This window comes from Macaca mulatta, chromosome 3, assembly GCF_049350105.2.
Source record: "Macaca mulatta isolate MMU2019108-1 chromosome 3, T2T-MMU8v2.0, whole genome shotgun sequence".
Taxonomy (NCBI): Eukaryota; Metazoa; Chordata; class Mammalia; order Primates; family Cercopithecidae; genus Macaca; species Macaca mulatta.
Window position 1 is genome coordinate 49,506,070 of NC_133408.1, and position 18,891 is coordinate 49,524,960.

The 18,891-nt window shown below is 50.2% G+C and overlaps 1 protein-coding gene across 28 annotated transcripts in view; it reads left to right on the plus strand.

Annotated features, from left to right (window-relative positions):
* CUX1 (cut like homeobox 1) overlaps positions 1 to 18,891 on the plus strand; it is a 472,306-nt gene that overhangs the window by 408,560 nt on the left and 44,855 nt on the right. For 23 of the 28 annotated variants that reach the window (XM_028844752.2, XM_077994453.1, XM_028844759.2 and 20 more), the window contains 3 exons: positions 7,031 to 7,333; positions 13,440 to 13,628; positions 17,908 to 18,172. In XM_028844752.2, coding sequence (XP_028700585.2) covers positions 7,031 to 7,333; positions 13,440 to 13,628; positions 17,908 to 18,172 — 757 coding nt within the window. 28 annotated transcript variants of the gene reach the window in all.

The following is an 18,891-nucleotide window of genomic DNA, read 5'->3' on the forward strand; positions in this document are numbered from 1 at the left end:
AAATGAACGTTGTCGTTCTCCTTTGATGCTGAGAAACTCAGTCCAGGCATAAACCCCCAGGGGGTGTGGTCTCTTCAGAGTACAGGGTCAGTTCCGGAGCAGATCTGGTGCCCACATCACCATCTGTCCCTCTGAACCCAGCTAGGAAGCATCCAGGCTGGGGGTCACCCTGTTGTGGCTTCTGAAGCTGTCAGCACCAGTGGCCGGAAAGGCCTGCAGGCTGGGCAGAGTCTTTCGGAGCCTCCAGGGCTCCTGCCAGCCCCAGCATGCCCACACCGGGCACCTCAGAGCCCGCCATGCATCCTTGTATCTTGCGCCACTCCTGCCACCTCCAGGCCCATCCCTCCCTCGGACTCTCCTTTCCTCTCCTCCCGGGCTCCCTTTATATTTTTTGTTTGTGTTTTTTTATTTTTTATTTTTTATGTTATTTATTTTTTTGAGACGGAGTAGTTGGTACTACAGGCGTGCACCTCCGCACCTGGCTAATTTTTGTATTTTTAGTAGAGACAGGGTTTTGCCATGTTAGCTGGGCTGGTCTCGAACTCCTGACCTCAAGCAATCCGCCCATCTCAGCCTCCCAAATGTTGGATTACAGGCGTGGACCACCGTGCCCAGCTCCCCTACTCATTCACACTTACATGTGCCAGGCCACGACCACCCTCCCCTCTCCCCTAACCTCCTCCCTCCTTCCTCCCGCCCTTCCATACGTGTCTGTCTGTATAGTCATTGGAATTTCCTGGCTTGGCATGGGCTCAAAGCCGAAACCATGGACAGAATGAAAAGTGGCGCATCAGACCAGCCGCCAGTTAAATAATGTTTGGGTTCTTGTCAGAATGTCACGGAGTACCCTGTCATTTTGTTTCAGCAACTTGTCCTTCCGAATGCACAGTTCGCCTTATGGCATGCCAGCAGTAAAAATGTCACTTACAATAATTACTTTTTGGTGAAAATGCTTGCTGACTTCCCACCTTCAAGCTGTTTTTTACACAGTGGGGAGATAATAAGAAACGACTTTATCCTGACTGCTCAAATGAACACTAAATGGAATTTGGGTTATTATTACTGCGGATAGAGGGCCGGGTATGGAAATTTTAAGAGTGGATCAGAGGAACTGCAGAGCGATGCATCTCCGAGAATTATGACGGGTGCGCGTTTTCAATTGGCTCCCATTGAAAACTTAAGGCAGCTGTTGTTTGCCTGCTGTTTTTGGAATATAATATTTTTCGTAATCCTTTTATAGTTTCTGAATGCCTTGTGTATCTCAGAGGGCCTTGAGTCACTATCTCTGCTTTCTGTAGCTTCCTAACCAAACTCCTCTTATGCCAGATTCAGTGCCTTGTAAAAAAAAAAAAAAAAAATTAATTCACATAGATCACTTTTTAAATGTAACACCTTACTATTGCTGTCAAAACTGGATGGATGGGACTATGCAGTAGGGCTTTTAAAATATGCAAATTACTCATTTTCAACTGTCCTGGTCCTGCAGGCTGCAGAGTCCTTGGAAGCGAGGTTTTTGTCTGATTTCTCCCTTATACCCAAGACACAGAGTAGGTGCTTTAAAAATGTGTGAGTAGGCTGGGTGCAGTGGCTCATGCCTGTAATCCCAGCACTTTGGGAGGCAGAGGTGGGTGATTTGCTGGAGCCCAGGAGTTCAAGACCAGTCTGGGCAACATAGCAAGACCCCATCTCTCTACAAAAATACAAAAATTAGCCGGGCATGGTGGCACACACCTGTCCCAGCTACTTTCCGTCATACATTAGCAAAGAGGCTAAGGCGGGAGGGTCTCTGAAGCCCAGGAGGTCGAGGCTACAGTGAACCATGATCACACCACTGCATTCCAGCTGGGGCAACAGAGCAAGACCCTGTCTCAATGAATAAATAAATAAATCAAATGAGAGTTAAATGACGCAGGAACGACGGTAGGCTGCGATTCAGAATCACGTGGTATTGGCAGATAGCAGGATGGGTAGGAACATCGAGGTTTTCCACTCCTGATCTGGTTCCAATCCTTGCACCATCTGTGTGACTTTAACCAAGTCACGTTGCCCGTCTGAGCCTCTGCTTTCTCACCTGGGATTTCCACCCCAGGGCCATTGGGAAAATTGAATGAAGCCACATGCAAACGCCCTCAGCTGGCTGCTCCATTCACGCCTGGTATGAAATGTGTTTTGGTTCCCTTCCACAATCCTGTGAGTGGATCAGCTTTTTGTGACTCATCGTTAAGTCTTCGAGATTCACACATGTCGATGTGTGGGTTGTAGAAAAAATGCGTGGGAAGGCAGGCACAGTCACTCTGTCACTAAGGCACACTCGGGTGCAGGGGGCAGGCACCACCAGCTGTACAGGGGCTGTTTAGAATATGGCCCATCCGCCTAGCTCCTGGCTGTGTGTCTCGGGGCACCATATCTTTTTTTCTTGTTTTTTTTTGAGACAGAGTCTCTGTTGCACAGGCTGGAGTGCAATGGCACAATCTCAGCTCACTGCAACCTCTACCTCCTGGGTTCAAGCAATTCCCCTGTCTCAGATTCCCAAGTAACTGGGATTACAGGTGTGTGCTACCACGCCTGGCTAATTTTTGTGTTTTTAGTAGAGATGGGGTTTCACCATGTTGGCCAGGCTGGTCTTAAACTCCTGACTTCAAGTGATCCGCCCGCCTCAGCCTCCCAAAGTGCTGGGATTACAGGCATGAGCCACTGCGCCTGGCCAGGGCACCATATCTTACCTGTGTAAAATGTAGGAAGTGGCTGGGCACGGTGGCTCACGCCTGTAATCCCAGCACTTGGGGAGGCCAGGGTAAGAAGATCCAATCACTTGAGGCCAGGAGTTCTAGGACCAACCTGGGCAGCATAGCAAAACCCTGTCTCTATTTTTTAAAGTTTAAGAAAAGTTTAATGTTTTAAAAAAGATAAACGCATCACATAGGATGTGGCCTTTTGAATCTGTCACCAGCGTCCCTGTCATGTGCCAGGCGTTGTGGAAGAAATAGCACTCGGTCATAAGATTTATGTTGACTGTAGGTCTTTATAGAAGTACATTTGACCAGGTGCAGTGGCTCACCCTGTTAGGGTGGCCAGGGTGAGGGGACCCTCTGGGCAGTGGGGAGAGTTGGCTTCCTGTAGGATTCACTGTCTGTCCTAACAGAACAAAAATACAGTCAATATAAAGAAATATTACTTCTCCTTTCCAAACATTAGCAAGTGGAGCTCTGTGATTAAAACGATACTCTCTGAAACAGCAAAGCTTTTTGCTCCGTTCCATGCAATTAAAAATAATAATTAAAAAAAAAAAGGCCCGGGCACAATGGCTCACACCTGTAATCCCAGCACTTTGGGAGGCTGAGGTGGGCGGATCATCTAAGGTCAGAAGTTCGAGACCAGCCTGGCCAACGTGGTGAAACCCTGTCTCTACTAAAAATACAAAAATTAGCTGGGCGTGGTGGCCCGCGCCTGTAATCCCAGCTACTCGGGAGGCTGAGGCAGGAGAGTCGTTTAAACCCGGGAGGAGGAAGTCGCAGTGAAATCGTGCCACTGCACTCCAGCCTGGCAAGAGAGCGAGACTCTGTCTCAAAAAAGAGAAAGACTGACTTTCTTCCCAACATGATGTTCTGAGCGCATGGATTCATGGTGTCTCCAGCGCGTCTGTTTGCTGTGGCATCTCTCCATGCCTGCGCCACAAACGTGCGCTCAGTCCTGTTTCCTTGACCTGAGACCGCAGCCACATCTGTGCACGCAGATGTCTGTTGGTGAGTAAACTATCTCCCAGGAAGAGTGTGCAGCTTGCAGCTGTCTTCTACATTTTATTTACTTATTTATTTATTTATTTAGAGACAGAGTCTCGCTCTGTCCCCAAGGCTGGAATGCCATGGCACGATCTCAGCTCACTACAACCCTCGCCTCCCCCATTCAAGCGATTGTCCTGCCTCTGCCTCCCCAGTAGCCGGGATTACAGGCACCCGCCACCACGCCTGGCTAGTTTTTGGATTTTTAGTAGAGAGGGGCTTTCACCATGTTGGCCAGGCTGGTCTCAAACTCCTGGCTTCCAAGTGATCTGCCCACCTCACCCCAAAGGTCTTCTGCATTTTAGACTCAGACTGAGAGTGGAGAGACAAATACAAACCACCTCCAGCAACCAGCCGCCACATGTCAGTTTCACATGCTGGATCTCTCAGGACTCGGACAGGGATTTGATCTCAGAAGCCTGCCTTTGTCTGTAGTCACAGCCTGGAGCACAGAGGGACACCTGTAACAGTAGTGAGCACCCCCTGTTTAGTCCTCCCGGGGGTTCATGATGGCAGAAATCCATGCCACCGGCTTGCAAGGCGCGCCTGGAAGAAAGAACTGCACAGCCTCTGAGTTTCGCGGTGAGCTCTGCCTCCGCCAGCACCCAGAACAAAACGGGGAGGTGCCCCGGCAGCCGGCACCACACTCGGTTTATTAGCCAGGCAGCCATGATGTTGACCTTGTTGTGGGTTAAAGGACACAAAACCTGAAAAGAAATCTGTTTATCATTTGGGGAATTCATGCCATCCTTGACAGTATCCGGTGAGCAAGATGGATGATCTGCCAGGCCAGCCCCTCGCATGGGTGAATCACGCCATCCTTACAGTATGATTCCTCTGCCGGCTTCAGACACAAAAATAACATTTGCGGGGTTTTATATCCCGTTCTTTGGTGACCCGGGGAGTGAGCAGAGAGAAGAAATCTGATTTGTAAGATTCACATTGCCCTAAAGATTTATACGGACCATTTCTGCCTCTTACGCTTGTCTCTTCCACATCTTTCAAAAACCGGTTTGGCGTGTGTTTTTCTCTCTGTAACCTGATTTCCCAGGTCAAGGACACAGCCTTATGCGATGGCGGAAGTTTGTGCCAGTTCAGGACGATAAACGGGGTTGATGGCTTAAGTTGCGATTGTTTTATTTGGGGCTTTGCTCTTTCTAGGTATGAATACAAAATGTTCCTTGTATTTGGAATGTATTTATGGCAGGTTTAGTGGATCCTGGATACAGTATGTCCAGAAAAGGACTCTTGAGATAAATGGTAAATTGAAGTTAAGTTGCTGCTCTATGCTACATTTTCCCTTCAGCCAGGTAACAAGTATTTTGGGTTATCTACTATGGTGCTGATGTTGACTGAGTGACCTGCTAGGGCTCGAGGGAGAAGCAGCAAGAGTAAGACCCTTGGCCAGGCATAGTGGCTCATGCCTGTAAACCCAGCACTTTGGGAGGCTGAGAAGGGAGGATCACTTGAGGCCAGGAGTTCAGCCTGGGCAACATAGCAAGACCTCATCTCTGCAAAAGAAAAAATTAAAAAATTAGACAGGTGTAGTGGTGCATGTCTGCAGTTCCAGCTACTTGCGAGGATGAGGTGGGAGGATTGCTTGAGCACAGAATTTTGAATCAGCCATGGCAACCTAGCAAGACCCCATCTCCACAAAAATTTTTTTACAAGACCCTGGTAGCAGAGAGCATGACCTGGGCCCTCTTATCTGGCACTGTGGGGTCTTACTCTGTCACGCTTAGTGGGCATGGAGGGAGAGATTGTGCCAAGACACTGAGCTGGGCCCAGATTCTGCCTTGCAGGCAGGACCTCAGCACGAAGCCACATATTCCTCCTGGACAGTTTCTATCTGCAGAAATTAGGAAATGGCCAGTCTTTATCCCAGACATCCCGGAACTGGAATCCAGCCTCTTTTATCAGGTTTTATGGGATGTTATCAGAGGCCAGAGGGATCACTCACCAACAGAGCCCAGCTGGCGTTTCCCACTGGGCACCCGCAGCGACCCCAGCAGGGCAGAGGAAAGTGTAGACACTGGCTCGTCCACACCAGCCCTGTCACTTCTGCTGTTGATTACAGCATGGCTTATACCAGCAAAGAGCTTGGTTTTCAGAAGCAGGCAGAACCAGCAAGTCCCGAGACTGGAGGTAGAATTCTAAAATGGAAGAGCTGGGGAAACAGAGGGTGCTCCTCCTCTCCTTGCCTCTCTCCGTCTTCCCCTAGGGTTGGGTGCTGTGGAGTTCTCTGCTCTTCACAATAAGACACCAGCTGGGCATGGTGGCACGCACCTGTGGTCCCAGCTCCTCAGGAGGCCAAGGCGGGAGGATCTCCTGAGTCCAGGAGGTTGAGGCTGCAGTGAGCCTGATTGCACCACTGCACTCCAGCCTGGGCCACAGAGCAAGACTCCATCTCTAAAAATATAAAAATAAAAATAAACACCCTAGGTCCTGAGACCCGTTACTGGGGGACCAGAAGCTATGGCCTTACGTTTCCTCATTTTTTTTTTTTTTTCTTTTTTGAGATGGAGTCTCACTCTCAGTCACCCAGGCTGGAGTGCAGTGGCACAATCTCAGTTCACTGCGGCCTCCACCTCCCGGGTGCAAGTGATTCTCCTGCCTCAGCCTCCTGAGTAGCTGGGATTACAGGTGTGAGCCACCGTGCCTGGCCAATTTTTGTATTTTTAGTAGAGACAGGATTTCACGGTGTTGGCCAGGCTGGTCTCGAACTCCTGACCTTAGATAATCCACCCGCCTGGCCACATTTCATCTTAAGGGTCTTCATAACTGTGGTGACAACGTACTATGGGCAGCCGTTATTTAAAACAATCTGTCTATGCTTTTGGTTCTGGAAAATATGGACAACATAACTACACAAGTTATAATCTAGCCAAAGTGCTTCTGAATTACCAAATTATGGGGTTTCATTAGAAGAAATCATGACAGCGATAACACGATTAATAGGAGTTTTTTTAGCAGAATGCCCTCATGCCCTCATGTTAAGCCCTCCAAAGCCTTTCTTTTAAACCCCTAGTTTTTCTTCCAGTGATGGTATTTTTGTTTTTTAATATGGAAGATTAGTGGTTACTCTCAGTCAAAAAAATATGAAACAGTTCACTGAGACCCACAGAAAACCCTACCGTCTGCTTCTTCTACAGAGCGTTTAATTAGTATTTCCTAGATGCAGAACATAGATAGATGGTCGTGGTGAAAGACAGCTATTTTCAGGCACAGTTTCTCGTGTGCTTTAATTACAGAAAGCACTCCAAAGACCTCCGCCAGCTGCAGCCCTGCCCCTGAGTCCCCGATGAGTTCCAGCGAGTCGGTGAAGAGCCTGACCGAGCTGGTCCAGCAGCCCTGTCCCCCCATCGAGGCAAGCAAGGACGGCAAACCACCAGAGCCCAGTGACCCGCCAGCATCCGACTCCCAGCCCGCAACCCCGCTGCCTCTCTCCGGACACTCGGCCCTCAGCATCCAAGAATTAGTAGCCATGTCCCCGGAGCTGGACACCTACGGCATAACCAAGCGGGTGAAGGAGGTGCTGACGGACAACAACCTCGGTAGGTTCTCCTCTCGGCTGCTGAGTCAGGAGGTGGCAGGGAGTTTGCAGGTGGAGTAGATGAGGGGCGGGCGCTAGGCCAAGCCAACCATAGAGTCTCAACTTGTGTAGGCGCCCTCTGAGAGCATGAAATGTCCTATAGTTGTGAACAGTAAGGAGCGTGCGTTTTGCAGGTCAGTCCCTACCTCCTCCCGACCCTGCTCCCCGATGGGGACCAGTTAGAAGATGAGCATGGGGTCAGAGTGGACTCGGGAGGATCCATGCAGACTGTCTCTTTTTTTTTTTTTTTTTTTTTTTTTTGAGACAGAGTCTTGCTCTGTCACCCAGGCTGGAGTGCAGTGGTGCAATCTCAGCTCACTGCAACCTCTGCCTCCCCGGTTCAAGTGATTCTCGTGCCTCAGCCTCCTGAGTAGCTAGGATTACAGGTGCCCACCACCACTCCCGGCTAACTTTTGTATTTTCAGTAGAGATGGGGTTTCACCATGTTGGCCAGGCTGGTCTCGAACTCCTGGCCTCAAGCAATCTGCCCATCTCAGCCTCCAAAATTCTTGGGATCACAGACATGAACCATCGTACCTGGCTTGGATGTATCTCAATAGAGACAGTCTGAGTAAGTCCAGATTGCTTGAGGCCACAGTCTGAGACCAGCCTGGGCCACATAGCAAGACCCCATGTCTACAAAAAACGTTAAAATTAGCTGGACGTGTTGGTCTGCACCTGTAGTCCCAGCTACTCAGGAGCCTAAGATGGTAGGATCACTTGAGCTCAAGAGTTCGAGACCAGCATAGACAACATAGCAAGACCCCTTCTCTATAACAGGTTTAAAAATTAGGCCAGGCACAGTGGCTCATGCCTGTACATTGCCTCATGTTGGGAGACCACAGCAGGAGGATTGCTTGAGTTGAGCCAGGAGTTCGAGACCAACCTGGGCAACATAACGAAGCCCTATCTCTACAAAGAATACAAAAACTAGCTGGGTGTGGTGGTGCACGCCTGTAGTTCAGTTGCTCGGGAGGCTGAGGCAAGAGAATCACTTGAAACCCTGTAGTTTTAGGCTACAGTGAGCTATGATCATGCCAGCGTACTTCAGCCTGGACAACACAGTGAGACTCTGTCTCAAAAAAAGAAAGAGATAGACACCCAATAGAGCCTGGCATCCTCAGGGGGCTCCAGAGCTGGGCAGCGTCCACCCGGCAGCACCAGGATGGCTTAATGGAAGGTCTGACGGACCCCAGTTCTCACTCTGCTCACTGAGTCTGTGATGCTGGCCAGGCTGCCTGCCTTCTCAGATCCCCCTCCACAAAACTGGAATAACCACACCTGTCTGGGGGCTGTGAGTAGCAGTAATTTCTAGCACCAGGCCCGACTGGTAATAATAGTCATTGTTATTTTATCATCGCTGTTTCTGCTGCCTTGCAAAGCCATCTCCATTTCACAGCCCATAGCTGGGGCGGGCAGCCCCTGGGGAACTCACTCTGTCACCCCGGCATCCCACCATGCCTCAGACCCAGCCTCGGCCTGGCACATGCTCCACCCCCTCAGGTGCTCGGCCTGAGGTGGTTCTCTATGCTCTGTGTCACTGCTCACCAGCTGCTGTGGCTGTAAGAATGTTACGGTGTTTCATCATTTTTATTTTTATTTATTTTTTTTTTTTTTGAGATGGAGCCTCACCCTGTCACCCAGGGTAGAGTGCAGTGGCACGACCTCAGCTCACTACAACCTCTCGGCTCACTGAACCCTGGGTTCACGCAATTCCCCTGCTTCAGCCTCCCTAGTAGCTGGGATTACAGGCATCTGCCACCATACCCAGCTAATTTTTATATTTTTAGTAGAGACGGAGTTTCACCTAACTAGCCAGGATGGTCTCGAACTCCTGACCTCAAGTGATCCACCCGCCTCAGCCTCCCAAAATGCTGGGATTACAGGCGTGAGCCACCGTGTCTGGCCCTTTTTTTTTTTTTTTTTTTTTTTTTTTTGAGACAGAGTCTCCCTGTCTCACTCAGGCTGGAGTGCAGTGGCACAATCGCGACTCACTACAATCTCTGCCTCCTGGGTTCAGGTGATTCTCCTGCCTCAGCCTCCCAAGTAGCTGGGATTACAAGTGCCCGCCACCACACCCAGCTCATTTTTGTATTTTCAGTAGAGACAGAGTTTCGCCATGCTGCCAAGGCTGGTCTCAAACTGGCCTCAGGTGATCCACCCACCTTGGCCTCCGAAAGTGCTGGGATTACAGGCATGAGCCACCATGCCGGCCAAGCCTATTTTGTCATTTTAAACCACCGTGCTCCTCCAGTGTGGTGTTAACCAGACAGGGTGGTGTAGGCATGCGGAGATTGGAAATGTACCCTTCTATCCTTCTTATTTCCCATGGGTGAAAGTCAGTTAAAGGGGCGGTGTTCTCTGCAGTGCATGCAAGCACAACCCTACTGAGTGGTTGCAGTTTGTCTGCTGTTCATGGAAAGGCCTTGTGTGTCCTTTGTTTCTTCCATGGGGTGAGAAGAGAAGGGAGGCTGAGCACAGTGACTCACTTGAGAATGACAGGTGGCCTGTAACCCTAGCACTTTGGGAGGCTGAGGCGGTGGATCACCTGAGGCCAGGAGTTCGAGACCAACCTGGGCAACACAGTAAGACCCCGTTTCTACAAGAAATAAATTTTAAAAAAATTATTTACGGGCATGGTAGTGCTTGCTGTAATTCCACCTGCTTGGGAGGCTGAGGTGGGAGGATCACTTGAGCCCAGGAGGTTGAGGCAGCAGTGAGCCATGATGGCACCTCTGCACTCCAGCCTGGGCAACAAAGCAAGACACTATCTCAAAAAAAAAAAAAATTTAAAAAAAAGAACAGAGTAGCTGAGTTCCACTAAAGTTTGCTCAGTGATCTGACAGCCTGGGGGTTAGGCCAGCTTGTCCAGTGGAAGCCTCCCATCCGCCTGTCTGTACAATGCAACAGACAAAATAGAATGAGAGAAAAAGTCATATCAATGAGACTTTGTATAATTAAGTCAATTCATAAAAATAAAAATGTAGCTGTTGATTTGAAAAAATGGCTAATTCCCATATGTTTATCAGTTATTGAATCATGCAGCGATTCCTAGACTTGAGTCATCTCCCACTTCATAGCTTGTCACACATCCAAGGAAGCAGGTCAGTTGTATCACTCCCGCCCACCTCCTTATAGGAAGTGGCCTTCCATGTAAATGTTGAAAATCAGATAGGGTCTAGCTCTGTAGCCCAGGCCGGAGTGCAGTGGCACGATTATAGCTCACAGCAGCCTTGAACTCCTGGGCTCAAGCAATCCTCCCACCTCAGCCTACTGGGTAGCTGGGACTACAGGCACACGCTCCAAGCCCAGCTAATTTTTTTTTTTTTTTTTTAATAGAGATGGGGTTTCACCATATTGCCCAGGCTGGTCTCAAACTCCTAGGCTCAAGTGATCCGCCCACCTCAGTCTCCCAAAGTGCTGAGATTACAGGGAAGAGTCTCAGTTTAAACACTTGTGAGTTGCAAGATTGCAATTACAAGATTGCGAACATTGAAATCTCACACTTGGCCTTATCTTGCATGCCACCATCATTGCTGGAGTCTTCCTTAATGTTGGTTTTACTGGGCGAAGGTTTGTAGCTTTCTTCAGGCTCTCAAATGGGTCTGTAGCCCAAAAACGGTTAAAAGTCATGGCTAGGAAACATCCAGGAGTCATACAGATAATTTTCCAGGAATAATCATCTGATTTTTTTTCCCCCGTTCAACTGGGAGGCCTAAGCAAGGAGCAACTAGCTATTCATATGATGGCTTTCCCAAACATAGCAAGCTCCTTGGAATGAAAATAGATTCTTTTACCATGTTAGCATTAAGTAAAATTTTCTTTTTTTGAGATGGAGTCTTGCTCTGTTGCCCAGGCTGGAGTGCAGTGGTGCGATCTCAGCTCACTGAAAGCTCCGCCTCCCGGGTTCACACCATTCTCCTGCCTCAGCCTCCCCAGTAGCTGGGACTACAGGCACCTGCCACCACGCCCGGCTAATTTTTTGTATTTTTAGTAGAGATGGGGTTTCACTGTGTTAGCCAGGATGGTCTCGATCTCCTGACCTTGTGATCCACCCGCCTCGGCCTCCCAAAGTGCTGGGATTACAGGCATGAGCCACCGCGCCTGGCCAAAATTTTCTTATAACAACTGCAAAAAAAAAAAAAATCATAAGGACTTGGGACATTTATAGGCTAAAGAGTTTGAAAGACAGAGAAACCACAGGTTTACAAAATCAGTAAATTTATCTTTAGGTTTAAAATGACCAAGCCAGGCGTGGTGGTGTGCACCTGTAATCCCAGCTACTCAGGATGCTGAGGTAGAACAATTGCTTGAGCCCAGGAGTTCGAGTCCACCCTGGGCAATATAGCAAGACCCTGTTTCTTTAGGGGGAAAAAAAAAAAAAAAGACTGATAAGAAATTAATGTCTCAGCTTCAGAGCTTTCCAGGCAGTAAACTTTTACTTGGAGGCCCCCTTCTTAGAAGCCAGTGTGTGGTGCTTCTATTTCACAGAGAGGATGTGAGCCACAGAGAGAACAAGCCAGCCCTCTGTCGTCTCCTTGCCCCTGACGGGGAGAGGTGCCTTCTGTTCTGTACGCTTTATGGGGTCAAACACCGGCCCCTCTGATCCCAGTCTCCACTTCCACCTAATAAGTCCTGTTCATTCAAGTACTCCCGTCAGGCCATCCAGGTTATCACTGATCCTAATTTGTATCTTTACAAGTGGTGGCCCTCTAAACCGGCAGCGGAGTGGCCCTCAGAGAAGTGAGCCTCTCTTTCTAAGCTCCTGACAAGCATTGCCAACTCAATGCGGCTGTGCCCTCCATAGCGAAATGCCCTCTGATCAGCCTGTGAAGCGGGCTGCCTGCCCCTGCCTGCGAGAAGAAAAGGTATCGGAGAAGGGGTTTTGATCCACTTCCAGCTACTTTATTTAGCAAAGGCAGCCTAGACTGCAAAAGCAGACTTTGGAATTGGAATTGGCCGGCCTCTCAGAAAAGCAGAGCTGGGCAGCTCGCCCTCTCCTCTGTCCTGCTGTGATTGCGGGTTGCGTGCCCCGTTGTCTCAGCGAGACCTGATAACCTTGCTAATTGTGGAAGGAGACGCGGGCTGCCCTCTGATTTGAGGTTGTACGAGAGGGGTCTCCTGTTTGCTGTTTGGCCTCCTGAGCTCTGGCTTAGAGATTTCACTGCCTCTGAGAAACACCACAGGTGTTAGCGTGACCTCAGCACATACAAAGCCTGAAGGCTTTCTTTTTTTTTTTTTTTTTTTTTTTGAGACACGGTCTCTCTCTGTTTCCCAGGCTGAAGTGCAGTGGTGCAGTCATAGCTCACTGCAGCCTCAACCTCCTGGGCTCAAGCAGTCCTCCCATCTCAGCCTCCCAAGTAACTGGAACTAGAGGTACATGCCACCATGCCTAGCTAATTTTTTTTGTGGTATTTTTGTAGAGACTGAGTCTCACCGTGTTGCCCAGGCTGGTCTCAAACCCCTGGGCTCAAATGATCTTCCCGCCTCACCGCACCAGGCTGCAGGCTTAAGAGAAACGTCATTGGCCAGATGCAGTGAGTCACGCCTATAATCCCAGCACTTTGGGAGGCTGGGGGTGGGTGGATCACCTGAGGTCAGGAGTTCAAGACCAGCCTGGCCAACATGGCAAAACCCAGTCTGTACTAAAAATACAAAACTTCGCCAGGCATGGTGGCGCACACCTGTAGTCCCAGGTACTCGGGAGGCTGAGACAGAAGAATCGCTTGAACCCAGGAGGCAGAGGTTGCAGTGAGCTGAGATTATGCCACTGCACTCCAACCTGGGTGACAAAGCAAGACTCCATCTCAAAAAAATAATAATAATAAACATCATTGGTTGTGTGTATGGAGAATGCAAGAGCAATGCCAACTCCCTCGCCAGTGGAGAGTATTAAAAGTCTGGTTGAAGATATATTTCTACCATGTGTTTGCTGTAAGCTAGGACGTCGCCAGCCCAACCCTGGGCCTTTAAACTCCTGTGTCTGATTTTAACCTTGACACATCCTTGTCCCTTCAGATCCCTGGCTTTCAGTGACAATACCTGTCTCGCTTCTGTTTTCTCTCTAGGCCAGCGCTTATTTGGGGAGACCATCTTAGGGCTCACCCAAGGCTCTGTCTCCGACCTCCTTGCCCGCCCTAAACCCTGGCATAAGCTCAGTCTGAAAGGACGAGAGCCCTTCGTCCGGATGCAGCTGTGGCTGAATGACCCCAACAATGTGGAGAAGCTGATGGACATGAAGCGGATGGAGAAGAAAGGTGAGTCTCCTGCCCTGCTCAGGCCGGCTGTGTCCTCATTCATAGACAGGCTGTTTCTTTCAAATCTTTCCCACCCAGCTAATAAGGGACATTGACCCATGACCAAGGGACCAGAGGACGGGGCAAAAATATTTTTGGATGGTCATCAGCTAATGAGTACCTAAGAGGGCTAGGAAGATCTGTAACTTTTTCTCTCCAGCAGCCTGAATCTAAAGATTTTTTTAGCATTGGGAGCACTTTTAACCAAGGAGAGCAGAACAGCGCTGGGGGTGCTGCATTTGGTTTTTGTGTCATGTGGGTGGCTGATCGGGCTATGACAGCATTTACTGTGTACGCACCAGGTGGCTAGAGGCTTTCCTTTGTTATCAGAGAGAATTAAGAAATGCATTTTGTAGGCCGGGCGCGGCAGCTCACGCCTATAATCTCAGCACTGGGAGGCTGAGGCAAGTGGATCACTTGAGGTCAGGAGTTCAAGACCAGCCTGGCCAACATGGCAAAACCCCGTCTCTACTGAAAAAAAAAAAAAAAAGCCAAGCATGGGGTGCGTGCCTCTGTAATCCCAGCTACTTGGGAGGCTGAGGCACAAGCATCGCTTGAACTCTACAGGCAGTGAACAGAGATCAAGCCACCACACTCCAGCCTAGGTAACAGACCATGACCCTATCTCAGAAAAAAAAAAAAAAAAAAAACTGCATTTTGTAGATCAGGAAACAGAGGTTCAGAGAGGTTCGGTGCCTCCGCCAAGGTCACCCGGCCTAGAAAGTGACAGAGCAAACTCCTGCCACAGCGGATCTCTCTCTTGCTGTTATTTTCCAGCCTCTGGGGATTTGGCCTCCCGAGAGGAATAACCCCACGTCCACCCACATATCATCTCGAATGTGGATTCGCATTCTTCTCGCAGCCTGTAGGCTACAGCATAGGAAAAATGCCTAAAGCCAGGTGTGCTGTGCCTCGTGGTTTGCAGTTTCCAAGTGCTGGTCCTCGCCAGTGAGTCCACCCCTCGAGCACCCTCCGTCCTCAGGTCACCCATGGTGCTGGGAGCTCACTGGGCGGCTGAACTGCATCCTTAGAGGCAGAGACTGGGAACTAGCTGCTGCTGGTCTGACCATAAGAAGCAGCAGCCTCCCTGAACTAAGAGTGGGCATTCCAGGGGCCAGGCGCGGTGGCTCACGCCTGTAATTCCAACACTTTGGGAGTCCAAGGCAGGTGGATCACTTGAGGTCCGGATTTCGAGACCAGCTGGGCAACATAGTGAAACCCTGTCTCTACTGAAAAATACAAAACTCAGGCAGGCATGGTGGCACATACCCATAACCCTAGCTACTTGGGAGGCTGAGGCAGGAGAATCGCTTGAACCCGGGAGGAGGAGATTGCAGTGAGCAGAGATGACACCACTGCACTCCAGCCTGGGCGGCACAGCAAGACCCCGTCTCAAAAAAAAAAAAAAAGAATGGGCGAATGGGCATCCCAGGCCCCTGAGTGGCTCTGCCCCAGCCCACCCCTCCACCACACAGAGCATCTGAGCCAGGGATGGGTACGGAACCCAGGCCTGTCCATTCTTAATTCACCCAGAAATTCCAGCCAAGCGTCACCATTCTCACCCAACCCGGGAAAGGGCTGCTGAAGGAGAGAGAGTCTCTGGTGCCTCCTCCAGAAACCAGAGAAAACCCTCCTATGGGGGTTCCTTCATAATAATAGAGGCTTCTATTTTCTGAGAACTGCCCTGTTTGCCAGGCACTGTGCTAAGACTGCTCTCCATCCACACGACTCTGCATAGATGTCCTTATCCAGGAAATACGAAGCTCGGGGCTTCATGCAGCCTAGCAGATTTCAATAGCTCCTATCAGTAGGGAGTGGAAATCCATACTCAGGGCTGTCAGATTTCAAAGCAGGTGCTGTTAAATATACATCCGCTGCCTCTGTGCTGCGAGCTGCCCCCGTGCGACCCAAGGGCACTGCTGCTGCCCACTGATGACCTGCCCAGGTGGTGCCTTCTGCCCCATTCAGGGCCCCTCTAGCGGGCTCTGGCCTGCCCTTGGGTGTGTAGTGTAAGGGTCTGAGGTAGGCCACGCCTCTTGGGCAGCCCCAGGCAGCACTGTAAGCTGCAAAGGCCTGGTGCCACATTGCCCCCCACCAAAAGTTTTCAACTTATTTTTCATTTTGTTTGTTTGTTTTTTAAAGTCTTACTATATTGCCCAGGCTGATCTTGAACACCTGGCCTCAAGCAATCCTCCCATCTCGGCCTCCCAAAGCGCTGGGATTACAGGCATGAGCCACTGCGCCCAGCCCTTTCAACATCTTATTATGGGAAATTTCCAACATAAACAAAAGTAGAGAGAATGCTGTCATGAACCCAATATATCTGTGCAGAGTTTCCCATTATCCCCTCACCCAAACAGCATGAAGCTTCCTGCACTTGCCAGGAGGCAGCCCTCAGCCCCTAGGAGGAAGGAGGTCCTGACAACCCTGCTCACCCTGGGCCGGTAGGAAAGGACCTGAGTCCCCCCAAATACATCTCCAGGGCTTCCCAGGCCTCCCGTCTTTCCCTCTGCACAGGCTCGGGGCGCCCTCTTGTGTTATAAATGAGTTATTGTTTCTGCGGGGCCCAGACCCTTCCAAAGGTGTCCCAGTATGGAAAGCCTTTGTGGTCCCGCGGCCTTCTCTTCACTCCTGGGGGTGCCGGCCACGAGGGCTGCTCCCTAGAGAGGCCTTCTCCAGCCCCGCGCCAGCCCCTGGTCAGTCGTCTGTTCCCTGGGAGGGAACTGGAGGGAGTCCCCACCATTGGACAATCCAACTCCTTTCTCTGGATCCAGCTGCTTTGACTCAGCTGTTTGGGTTTTGTTTTTTGTTTTTTTTGTTTTTTTTTTTTGAGAGGGAGTCTTGCTGTGTCGCCCAGGCTGGAGTGCAGTGGCATGATCTCACCTCACTGCAAGCTCTGCCTCCCGGGTTCACGCCATTCTCCTGCCTCAGCCTCCCAAGTGGTCTGGGACTACAGGCACCCGCCGCCACGCCCAACTAATTTTTTGTATTTTTAGTAGAGACAGGGTTTCGCCATGTTAGCCAGGATGGTCTCGATCGCTGATCTCAGGTGATCCGCCCACCTTGGCCTCCCAAAGTGCTGGGATTACAGGTGTGAGCCACCGCGCCGGCCCCGCTGTTTGGGTTTTTTGTGAGGAAGATTTACCTTCACAATTACTTCTGAGTTCTCATGACAAAACGGCAAGTTAGTTAACGAATTCCCTTGCCTAAGTTGTTTATTTTATTTTATTTATTTTTTAGAGACAGGGTCTCACTCTGTTGCCCAGGCTGAAGGGCAGTGATGCAATCATAGCTCACTGCTGCAACCTCAACATTCTGGGCTCAAGCGATCCTCCCGTCTCAGCCACCCGAGTAGCTGAGACTACAGGTGCACGCCACCACACCTGGCTAATTTTTAAATTTTTTGTTGAGACAGGATCTCACTATGTTCTCCAGGCTGGTCTCAAACTCCTAGGCTAAAGTAATCTTCCCACCTCAGCTTCCCAAACTGCAGCGATTATAGGTGTGAGCCACCACGCCAGGTGGTGTCCTCCAAGATTCAATTTAAACATCATCTTTTCTGGGCAACTTCCCCTGCCCCCTCCCCAGGCCTGACTGAGGAACTCTTCTCAATATCCCCATGGTCCCTTGTACTTACTTACCCCCACCCCACTTTTCACTCTGATGGGAACATCTCTCTGGATACTTCTCCGCCTCCCCTACTAAACTGTTAAGTTGTGCAGGGACAGGTGAGGACCTCACATTCCGTCAGAGCAGGTCCTTGGTGAGCGTGTGCTGGTAACAGAATGGCTCTCATCTTAGTGTTGTTTCTTTGTTTTGTTTTGTTTGAGACGGAATCTTGCTCTGTTACTCAGGCTGGACTGCAGTGGCACCATCTCGACTCACTGCAACCTTCACCTCCCGGGTTCATGCAATTCTGCCTCAGCCTCCCTATTAGCTGGGATTACAGGCGCCCACCACCACGCCCAGCTAATTTTTGTACTTTTAATAGAGAGGGGGTTTCACCATGTTGGCCAGGCTGGTCTTGAACTCCTGACCTCAAGTGATCTGCCCGCCTCAGCCCCCCAAAGTGCTTGGATTACAGGCATGAACCACTGCGCCCAGCCTCATCTTAGTGTTTTGAGATGCTCTGTGCAAAGTCCCGCAAGCCAGCACTGTGCCATCCCGCTAGCGGGGACCGGGGATTTGGGCTGCTGTCCCACCTGGGCCTGACCTCAGTCTGCCGTCTCTTCCTCCGCAGCCTACATGAAGCGGCGGCACAGCTCAGTCAGTGACAGCCAGCCCTGCGAACCGCCCTCCGTCGGCACCGAGTACAGCCAGGGCGCCAGCCCCCAGCCCCAGCACCAGCTGAAGAAACCCCGGGTGGTGCTGGCTCCAGAGGAGAAGGAGGCGCTGAAACGAGCGTATCAGCAAAAGCCATACCCGTCACCAAAAACCATCGAAGACCTCGCCACCCAGCTCAACCTGAAAACCAGCACCGTCATCAACTGGTTCCACAACTACAGGTACGGCTGGCTCCCAAGGAGCGCCCGGTCGGCCCAGGGGAAGGGGCTGATGTGTCCCGAGGCCGCCATGGTGCACAGGGGTGAGGCTCCGGGGGGCTGGGAGCTTGGTGATTGGTCCGTTCCTTGGTCTCTTAGGTTTGTGGGGGTTTTTGGGGGGTTTTTTTTTCTGTTTTTTTTTAGACGGAGTTTCAATCTTGTTGCCCAGGCTGGAGTGCAATGGTGCAATCTCGGCTCATTGCATCCTGTCTCCTGGGTTTAAGCGATTCTTCTGCCTTAGCCTCCCAAGTAGCTGGGATTACAGGCGCCCACTACCACACCCATCTAATTTTTATAGTTTTAGTAGAGATAGGGTTTCGCTATGTGGGTCAGGCTTGTCTCAAACATCCTGACCTCAGGTGATCTGCCCACCTCGGCACCACAAAGTGCTGGGATTACAGGCATGAACCACCAACGCCCAGCAGTTCCTTAGGTTTTTTTGGAGGTTTTAACCCAGAGATGGAAGGCCACGTCCCTTCCCATCACTGTCACATAGTTAGAGACAGGTGGTATCTGCCATGACCCAGAAAGAAAATCACCTCTCAATTACATCATTTAATAAGGGAGCATGTAGGCATTCATGGTTCAAAAGGAGTGAAACTTTTGTGGTTTAGTTTACATATATTTGTATTTATATTCATATTTATTTATTTTTAGAGGCAAGGGCTTGCTCTGTCACCCAG